At 39.6% G+C, this 10,717-nt stretch overlaps 2 protein-coding genes across 2 annotated transcripts; both read left to right on the top strand.

Annotated features, from left to right (window-relative positions):
• Positions 1-531: 531 nt before the first annotated feature.
• On the top strand, positions 532-4,135 carry LOC111580746 (cyclin-O). The gene is made up of 3 exons (XM_023288620.3): positions 532-1,327; positions 2,782-2,967; positions 3,059-4,135. Exons 1-3 carry the CDS (start codon positions 998-1,000, stop codon positions 3,674-3,676), a joined length of 1,134 nt encoding a protein of 377 aa, XP_023144388.3. The 5' UTR covers positions 532-997; the 3' UTR covers positions 3,677-4,135.
• A 1,176-nt stretch (positions 4,136-5,311) lies between these two features.
• LOC111580765 (multicilin) lies at positions 5,312-7,909 on the top strand. The gene is made up of 7 exons (XM_023288650.3): positions 5,312-5,404; positions 5,492-5,564; positions 5,700-5,779; positions 6,229-6,289; positions 6,386-6,612; positions 6,874-6,984; positions 7,099-7,909. The coding sequence occupies exons 1-7, from the start codon at positions 5,315-5,317 to the stop codon at positions 7,534-7,536; spliced, it is 1,080 nt and encodes a 359-aa protein (XP_023144418.2). The 5' UTR covers positions 5,312-5,314; the 3' UTR covers positions 7,537-7,909.
• The last annotated feature ends 2,808 nt before the right edge of the window (positions 7,910-10,717 follow it).

The raw sequence follows: 10,717 nt of genomic DNA, 5'->3' as shown, positions 1-10,717 counted from the left end.
ATATTATATTATATTATATTATATTATATTATATTATATTATTGAATAAATAGTAATAATACAATATGTATATTATATATTAAATAATTTACATAATATTATATATTTATGATGTATAAATTGTTTTGTAATTTTTTTCAGAGCTCTATTTGAATTTTATGAAAGGAGAAGGGGCATTTTTGAACTGTTCGTAGTATTTTAGTTGCATTGTTGTATTTTTATTGTATGTAAATATTGACTTTACTTTTCTTTGTTCATTCTCTGTTTGTTTGTGTGTTTGTTTGTTTGTTTGTTTGTTTGTTTGGTTGGTTGGTTATTTGTTTGTTTGTTTGTTTTTAGTAGCAAAATACAAGTTGTGCCCTTTTGACAGTGAAAGCATCCCATTTAGACAGTAATGCCTGTATAAAATAATCTTAGGACATAGTGTTTGGAGGGTTTCATCATTATATATTTTTTTCTTTTACATATTATAGGAAGAGTGTTGATGTTTATGGATTTGCATCAGGTTGGGAGTTGGGATTGTGAGTAGATTGTTCAATGACCCAAGTTTTCAGTGTCCAATTAAAATAAGAAAAAAATCATCTTAAATACAGTATTACCTGATATTGACTGCTATAACAATGTTTTTTCAGTCATATCTAGGTCAACTATAAATTAGTTTTTAACATCTTTGTCCGGTAACACATAAATCTATATTCAATCAATTATAATCAGGACAACGAATCTATAAACTCTCATTTATTTAGCAGTGAGACTTCCATCTCAACCATGATGGAGCTGAAAAGTCAACATTATATTGTGTTGCTGCTGTCTGGAGGTTGTTTGGCTTTGGTTGCCAGGGGCGACAGGAGAGAAGGCGAGCTGCACAAGCGGGGAAGACCCCGGGAAAAGTGACGTCAGCAGACAGAACTCCCCTCTCCATCCCATAGCCAGTATCCATCCTGGAGAGAACAGCTGAGCCGGACCCACCCGGCCACAGCGACATTCAGCTGCAGAGATGGTGTCGTTAATGGACGCGGAATGTGAAACTGTGCGCAAAAAGAGACGCACCAACTGCGCATCTCCTTCACCAGACGTTCTCACAACGGCTCAGCAGCGGCGGACAGATCGACACAGGAAACAGAAACTTCTGTCCACACTGAGTGACTCCGGTTTCGAGGAAGACTTGATATCCTCCCCGGCTCGGACAGAAGTTTCAGAGGAACCGGAGTCTGCAGCAGGACAACCGTCCACCTGGTACCTTCAGTATGGAGACGTCGGTTTCAGGATCCAGAGGGAGAAGGAGGCGCAGTTTCATCTCTGCAGAAGCCTGGCACGACAACCACAAGTAGGATGTTAAACATTTAGTACAGAGTTATCATTAGAAAACACAGAAATGTAGCCACAATGGAAAACAGGGCACAGAAATGTAGAAATGTGTACGACATTATTACTTTTGCACGAATTAGGCTTATTTTCTGCTTCTTTTTACTAAACCCAGTTAAAACTATATGAAAAAAAATCTACACAGTGAGGAAATGACATGTTTCTAACTGTATTTCTTTTTTTTTTTTTACACAATGTACTGTTTTTTGGGGGGGGTTCTGATTTTGCTTGTTTTGTTACATTGCAGACAATAAATCACAGAAGTATTCATTTACATGCAAACATTAACAAAAACAATAATGTCCACATTAAAAGTCTGTATTCTTACAAATTTGCTCATTTATGTTTAATGATAAAATTACACTGTTTTTACAGTGTTTTAATCTGCTAAAATATAATTATTTCACAGTTGTTTGTCAGTCTTTTGACGGACAAATTGAGCATATAAGGACTTAAAATTTGTACATTTTTTTAGACATGGGGAAAATATGTCCAAAACTGCACATCATGTCTATATCAAAAATCAATATTTTACAATTTGTAATTCACTCTTTTATGTTTAATGATAAAATTGCAGTATTTTTGAAGTATTTCAATCAGCAAAAATGTAAATTTATCAAAGATATTTTTCTTTGTTTGAAAGAGAAAAGTATGTATATTAACAAAATAAAAAAACGGCATGTCATTTTTTGAAACTATTATTTTATAGACTTTCCCTGTTTTGTTAAATTACAGATAACAGTTCGTCAATTTACAGAAAAAAATATTAGCTCACATGTTGACCATGAAAAAAAAGTCCAAAACTGTACATAATGTCCACATCAAACATCTATACTTCTGCAAATAGCATTTTTGTTGTTGTTGTTGTTGTTGTTTTTTTTTTTAACAAACTATGACAGTAAAATTTAATTTTTACTGGATTTAAATCTACTGAAAATATCATAGTTTTATGTCTATTTGCAGATTTGTGTAGTTTGTGGATGTTGCAGTATGCCACCATTTTTCATGAGTTCTTTTTGGTACCCTTGATGCACGACTTTTACCATTTTTGATGGGACTATTTTACAGGGTTTTTACATGTTGCACTAACAGGCCTACAGTTTACACATAAATATTGTTTTGTCATCGAGCAACAGGGCTCGTTATGGCTTGATGTGTTAAGGCAAAGACAGTATTTCAGACAGAAGACCGTTCAGGTCCATTGAGTAAACAAATGCATAACTGACAGAATACACAAAGATTTACAAATATATTTTGTAAAATGAAATAGCAGGTGAAAAGCACTTTATTATATTTTTGCCCATACTTTAAAAGGAAACACACACACTGTCTATCAGTAACTGTCCCTGATTGTTCTTCTGAATGTAGTACTCTCTATTTGCTGCTTATATCAATGGTTCTGTATTTTACTTGCAGTTGACAGCGGAGGCTCGGTGTAAGCTGGTCAGCTGGCTCATCCCTGTACACAAACATTTCCGTCTGTCCTTCGAGTGCTGCTGTCTGGCCGTGAACATCATGGACAGGTTTCTGGCCTCCACACCGGTCGCTGCTGACTGCTTCCAGCTACTGGGTGTCACTGCACTTCTCCTCGCCAGTAAACAGGTTCGTCACAGAGTGTGTAAGAAGCAGATTGTTTACATGTTTGGATGTCATTCAACATAACCAGCTATCTCCTTTTCTCTGCTCTGTGCAGGTGGAGGTGTGCTCACCACAGATCAGCCATCTCCTGTCATTGTGCTGTGATGCTTTCACCAAGGAGCAGCTCTGCAACCTGGAGTGTCTCATCCTCCTTCGTCTTAACTTCCGCCTGGCTGCGCCCACACTGGCCTTTTTTCTAGACTATTACTCCAACTGCATTGAGGCTGGCCAGCTTGTCACTGAGAAAACGAGTGCCGGCAGGTTTCTGAGAATGAATCCAGATACCAGAAGGCCCTGGCAGTGCAGCAACCTCGCACAAAAGGTGTGTGAGTTGAGTCTGGCAGACTATGCCTTCAACAAATACCCACCATCTCTGACTGCCAGCTGTGCACTGACTCTAGCCAGTGAGTTACTGAAAACTGAACAAGATCCTGCAATCATTCAATCTCAGGAAGACCAGTGGGACAGTGTTGTGGATGAACCATGTGCACAACCACCTTCTGGCCAATCATCTGAAAACCCTGAGCTTTCTGAGGGCGACTGTTTGGCCATGAAGGACCTGCCTGATGGTCAGAAGAGTTCAAACCACAATCTGGCACAGGAATGCAAAGACAACCTGAAGCTGCTGGTGTCACTAAACCAGGAGACTCTGGAAGCGATGTCCACCATGTGATTGCAAGTTTTCCACCCACATTCAGATGATAAAATGCCAAATTCCCTCTTCTTTTGGTTATATTCTAGAGCTTATTTAAACTCAGAAGTGAGGGTAAAGTGTCTTATTAAAGGTTGATGAAGGTGATGACTGGAAATATGTTTTTATGCAAACCTTTTTACTAAACCTCATATATACCTCATATACAGTCATTGGATGTTTCCCAACTTAGTATTATTGTTTCTTTTATTTATTTGTCATATGTTAAAGTATATTAATATATTATTTTTATCTTTAATTCATGATAATACGGAGTAATTCGTTCTGTATATGCACTGATCCACTGCAGGTTTATGAGTTATGTCACTTTTACAATCTCTTTACTGAAGGATTTGAACACTGTGTTGTAATGAATTGAATGTTGTAATTAAATAAATGATCAAAAATGAATATGTGCTGGCTTCTGAACTCTTATAATAAAATATGAACTTACAATTTCATTTTGTATGATGTTTAAAGATCACCTGAACTTGAAATAAGTTTGCCAGGTATCTGAATGTCTTGATCACATTAGTAAGGAATCATAAAGTCTGACAAAAAGCAGTGAAATGCCGTCTGTGTTGGCAATTTTACTGAATTTCATAGGCAAAACAGAGGAGACTACACAGCGCAGTTGAAAAACAGCTCTATTTGGCTGCTGAAAAGTAGACTAGATAAACCCATTCAAGCAGCAGACAGCACTTCGTTCTGACAGACATAAATCTAATAAACTACTCCACTGTGCTGTAACTGTGAGGCTGGATAACAACAGAAATAAACACTCCTCTGAAAGTCCTGATTTTTGCAGCCTATAGGCTATTGGCCTGTTTGCTTGAAGGTCAGTTTACGAACGGTTTCTGTTTACCGTTGGCTGTATTATTTGTAACCGACCTGTGCCAACACACTCTGGCCCACTGAGTGTCTTTATCTGATAATCCATTACGCGTGGCAGCTCGACCTGCTGACACAGTGTCGACCACACAGGTGCATTCAGCGTTAAGTAGACTTGCTCTTGTTTGTTTACTAATTGAGGCATTTGTCACGAGTGTTTACTGGGCTGTCTGCTGTAACTGCCCTTTTCCTTTTCCACTTGGCTTGAAATGTTGCAACAAGTCTTGGCCTAGTTTAAGTTGACATTTTACGCACAGTTGGATAGAAATTACGCACGGGCAGTTCTGGCCACAAACTCACTGACAGATTAATTTACTAATAACAACAACAGAAATATGTAATGAGAAATAAGAACGTTCAAAAGTTTTGTGTCATTTTTGAGAGAAATAAAGCTAGGTTTGGTGAGTTTATATGAGTGAGTATGAGCCTACGTGACCTCCATCACTCAGCCGCTGACGCAGGGGATATTTGGCCGCAGGTTGGAGGGAGGGCACCTGCTGCAATGGCGCCGTTACGCGCGGTACCACTTCTACACTTCAGACCGAAACCGTTAGTCTGCACCAATTTAATCTCCGAGGACGCTGTCACTCCCTGGAGACCGAATAAGTGCATCTGATTGGGTCAGAAGCATGAAACCGCGGCAGAGAGAGACACAGACCGGGAGAATGTCGACTATATCAGCTCTCAATCAAATCATGTCCCGTCAGTTCTGCAAACAGAACCGAACTGATGGAGATGCAAAAGGAGAGAAGGGCGTTTGGGGCTATTTGTCCCAACCTGAGGGGCCAACGGGGGAGCAGAGCTGCAGGAAACAATAAGGTATGACATCTTTCTTTATATGAAAGATGCACCATCAAAAATGCTCTGTGTAGTTGAAAATTTAGTAAAAATACTTTCTACTTGCAGGGTACAGTGTTGGTGCCAAGAAGCAGCAGTCCAGTCACTGTGTACGTTGAGCTCCCCTGCGTCACTGAACAAGGTATGCGCATCTCTGACGTCAGGGTGGAGTTTCATGCACTATCTCAGTGCATTTAAGTAAAAAAGAAAACACGTGTGAATAAGTATGCTGCATTTCGACGGTTCAGTCGTCAAGTTACACTGATTTGTGTTTCAGCTTTTTCAACAATTGCATGGAATGATTTGGAAGACTGTGCGTCTGTGGTGAGACAGGAGAGAAACTCCCTCTGCTCTCAGGTGAGGCAAAAGAACATCGAAACAGAAATTGTCTTATTTCGACCAGTAGCGTTTTGTGGCATCAGTTTTTTTTTTCAAGCCTTTCTAATAGTGCTGAAAGATGTAACATACTGGCAGATCTGCAGGTCTGCATCCCTCTGTTAATGTTTGACACGGTGTGCCGGAATCCTGCACGAATAGCATCGTAGTTTACTCATGACACACAGCCTACTAATTGGTCGGACCTCACAAAGTTTTTCCACAAACTGCCTCTTTGGCACAGATCACCGTGAGCTCATTACACACTGAAGGTCCACAGAAATGTCCACCAAGACATATTCTGCCTTTAAGCAACATCATCCTGCTTGGTCCTGGTGGCACTTTCAGGTAGATCTGTGACGATTTTTTGTGGATGGATTTTTAAAAATACATCCATATATGTGGTAACCTTCAGTTTTATTCATACACAGGTGAACGAATCTGATGCAGATGACCAAGACTTTGGAGATTATGCCTTGGATTTCATTGCAGGTGAGAAAAGATGCTATTACTGCTGCTGTTACTGTTACATCATCATCATCATCCACTCTAAAGTCATGCTACTCTGGTTGTTTGTCTCCTTTACAGATTCTCCTGCCACGCTGGAGAGCAGTCTGTCTCCAGCTGAACTGGTACCATTTCAGGGATGTGTCATACCTCCACTCACCCCTCAGCGGGAATTCTCTCCAGAGGACAGCCTGGTAGATTCATCCACAGAAAAAGGCCACCTGATCGCTCAGGATGGAGCTTCCTGGAAGGACATGGCACAGTGTTACAGCAGCGCATCCGGACATTCCATAGCAGTCAACAAACAGGTAAATCCTCACTGCACGGCCGCTTTTGTTTTATTGTCTTGTCTTGATGACTTTGGTGTACATGACAGAACAATATTTATATGTGATCTAAGTTATGCAATAATGAAATATTAATATTTTGATAAGCCTGGGTTTACCCAAGAAACCCCCAATGACACTTGCCATTCACTCTTCAGTCACCTAGACTCAAAGATTGTACATGAATTGGTTAAAAATTCTCAATCTCAGAAGCAGAACTGAACAAATTTGCTTTGTCTGCAGCTCCATGAGACTCTGAACAGGCAGCAGGAGGAGACTGACTCCCTTGAGGAAAGGAACGTTCACCTCCGGCAGCTGGCCAGTAGAGCAAAACACCTGGCATCAGTGCTGGAAGTAAGAATTTGATTGAGACAGACTAAACATGCAGACAATGCAACCTCCAACACTTGCACTGTTAGAAATGATGTCAAACATTTATTTCTGGTTTTGTTCTTTGACCGTTTTCAGAAACTGATGACAGTCAGAGACCCCAGTGTCAGAGAACCAGTGATGCCTTGCAGTGATAAAACCTCACTGAGTCCCTGTAAGCGGCAGCGAATGGACGAAGGTTATGAAACCGAGTCCTCTGACTCAGTGGAGGACATGCTGAGGGACGTCAGCACTCGCTGCAATGCTGTTCTGCACAGCAGCGCTACAGGAACAAGACTGCAGCAGGAATCAGAGACTGTACGGATGTTCGGAGCATTCTCAGGCCTGCAGACGACTACATCCAAAGACAGCAGCGTGACTCTCGATGGAGAAGATGCTGAAAGTGTGTCCTCTTTCAGAACCTCTGTTAGGGAACACTGCACCATAAGGACTCAGGTGTTTCCTCATGGACATGCTTTTACCTCCAGGACTCAACAAGGTGGATACCGCTTCCGCTGGGTTCCCAACCACAGCTGAATTCAAAGATGAGCATGTAAAGCTGTAGCCGTGACGTGGTTCTGATTAGTGATATGAAGGAGCCTTGAGTCTGTACAAGGCTGGAAGGAAGTGTGGGTGGGCATCAGCTGTTAATGCTTAACTGATAATCTATACTGATATCTGTAAATGATTAAATGATGGCTTCCTCAGGTAGCTCATAAGCTAATCTGTCAGAAGTGGCGTTCTACAAAGGAAATGACACTGCCTATGCTGTTGTTTACATTGCATTTCTGTTTACATGCCTCTATATTTTTGCATCTCACTACCGATGTTTGTACTGGAAAATATCAATGATTTGCAAATTTGGAAATAAAATCATTTTAAAGAGTGTAAAAAGGTATGTTTTGGGGGGGTTTTTTTGCAGACAACTTGGAATGGAATTATTATGAACAGAGGCCTTAGGTGATATTTAAGCAAATGGAAAGAATCTGTCTTCAGTGTGAACTTTGGTTATTTGAGCAGTGAAACACATGTAACCCCATGACCTGCTTTAAGAAGCACAGACTTCCTTCCCTTTTGTCTGCCTGACTGCGTGGTTTAAAAGAAAAGGACACTGAGTCATGAATGCTGCAGCCAACATCCTTGTTTATATCCTTCTTGGAAATTTAAACAGTTTTTCTTTTTGTCTAGACTACATGATTTATTGGAGCTCTGAACCAACCTGCTGACACTTTAGCTTTATAAACAGCAGAAGTCACAGTGGGGAAAAAACTTCAGGAGTCCCAAAAATGTTTATGAATCAGATTTTGGAAGCCTATATAAGGAAACCAAAGAGAAGGAATCAAAGCAAGCAGAAGAGATGAGCTTATCTGGAGAGGATGTGACCTTGTGACCTCTGGGTATCTGTAATGTATCTGGAGCTGTAAAGAGCAGATGAGGTGAGCAGGTCTGCAGGACAATGTCAAACCTCAGGTCAGGCACCTGTTTAAACTCCCCCAGACCTGGGCCTGTTTACTTTAGGGCAGTGAAGGCAACACTGCTGCCCCTCAGCTGAGGACATTTTACAGTTCTACTGCTGCTGTCATGAGCACAAGATGTATAAATGCAGATAAGAAGAATCTGATAGTGAGATGGACGTCTGATAAACACAGGTTTGACTTTTTGTTTGAGTTACATCACAACAGGAAGTTAGATGCATTTGAGGAAACTAATAAACAATTAACAACAAATTAGACGGGACATGATTTGGATCAACTCAAGTTGGATTCGTTTAATTTTCATCACTTTATATGAAGGTAATCTTTGCAAAAATGCCCCCAAAAAAATCAAGTTTCATTGTTCATTATGGCACAGATATAAAATATTTACACTGTTTTCACTTCTAAAAGTGAAATATGCCTCAGCAAAGACCCACTAAGACAGATAAGTATATTCAGTAGATTCTTAAAAGCATATTTATGGAATATGTGTATGCACTACTGCTACAGTGCATCAAAAAGTAGACTTGTGTAACAAAAAAAAGAATAACACAATATAGCAGCAGAATTCAGACACCTTTAACATTAGAAAATGCATACACTGTTTTTTGTACATGCATCTTGCAAAATCTGTTGCAATGGTGCATCAACAAGTAGAGCTGTGCAATAAAAATAAAATTTAAAGAAAAAATAAACTACAGAAGGCAACATATCAAAGGTGCATTTTTTTCTATATCAGCAGATTTGTCCAACCTGTAATTTGGTCTATTAATGTTAAGTGGTGAATTCCAAAAATGAAATAAATATATATATTTTTTAAAAAAACAACCGGTCTTTCAGATGTTTTTTTCAGGCTTTTTTTCCATGACTTTTTGAGCAACAATGCAGAATTCTGGCACCTTTAGCAGCGACTGACCAAACACTTTACTATTTGAATTCCAGCTGCCAACGTCCATCGATCAGGACGTTTCTCCTCAAACCTTCCTGTCAGCTTCGCTCATTGAGCCACTCGGACTGCAAACAAACGCGTCTGTCGCCGAGCAGAGCGCAGCACCGGAGCGAGGAGCTTTGTTTGAGCTGCTTGTGACACATTTGACCGGTTAAGCTGCCGCCAAACTGCGGGAGGGCAAAGAAAAATACAGACACAATGAGTTTCTAAGGTGACTGAAGCCAAACCTGGAGGGAGGCTGCAAACCACACGGAGTCCCGCGGGAAAAGAAAAAAAAAATCATTTATTCTTCCTGATCCTGGGCAGAATTACTGAGGTGCAAAGACTTCTGGGAAAATATGATTATGTCAAAGCTAAGATTTTATTTAAACCTTTTTATTGGCAAGTTGATTTTTTTTTTTTTAAGAAAGCTGCAATAAATGAGGAGAACGTCACAATTAATACACATGCAAATATAAAATTAATTAGATTCCCTAATTTCCTCATTCTTTGTATATTTTCATATTTATCATTTGACACCTTATGGCACATTTTTAACTTTAGTACATTTTTATCCATAATATATTTTACAATCTAGTGTACATTTTGTACTTTAGGACATTTTTCTTATTTATTTGTATTATGGTGGTGGTCACTTTACTCCTGCTTGCAACTCTAACAACAGAATTACTAAAATATTTCTATTCTTTTCTATTAAATTAGAATGTATTCATATTTAAATGTACGTGTAGCAAAAAAAATAGTTTAACATTTGTCATTTTGTGATTACTGAGACATCTAATAATGGATTAACAGTACAGTCTATGGGTGAAGTCAATAGAAGTGTCAAAAATAAAATGCAAATCTCAGACTTGCAGCCTTTTCTAAAACATACATTCTTTTTGTTTCTGTGTTTGGATAAACAGCAGCCTGAATTCTTGACCCAGCAGAGGGTTTTTAATGGTCCTATACATGGCAGCCTGCTGGTTCTCTCTGGTTCAGCACCTGTTCAGGCTCCAGGTCGAGGTGTGAGCGCATCTGTTGGTGGCAGGTGGTCGGTGCCAGAACGCGCCTTTCTGCGCACTTAGCGCCACACAGCTCCTCATTAAACGGTGTGACGCGCGGACGTTGCGCCTGAACCCGCAAAAAACACAGTGATCGTTACCTGGAGATCTGTTACGCGGCATTTATTGAATCAGACTGATCTAATTTAATAGTGTGATTGTTCAGGTTATTGATTTATTTACTGTCCACTGTGATAACGCAGTTTTACAAAGTAATTCAAGGGACCAGTAATCACCTTTTAATTAAATTC

Source organism: Amphiprion ocellaris, chromosome 6, assembly GCF_022539595.1.
Source record: "Amphiprion ocellaris isolate individual 3 ecotype Okinawa chromosome 6, ASM2253959v1, whole genome shotgun sequence".
Classification (NCBI taxonomy): Eukaryota; Metazoa; Chordata; class Actinopteri; family Pomacentridae; genus Amphiprion; species Amphiprion ocellaris.
The sequence above is the reverse complement of the archived record's forward strand: the minus strand, read 5'-3'. Positions and strand labels throughout refer to the sequence as shown.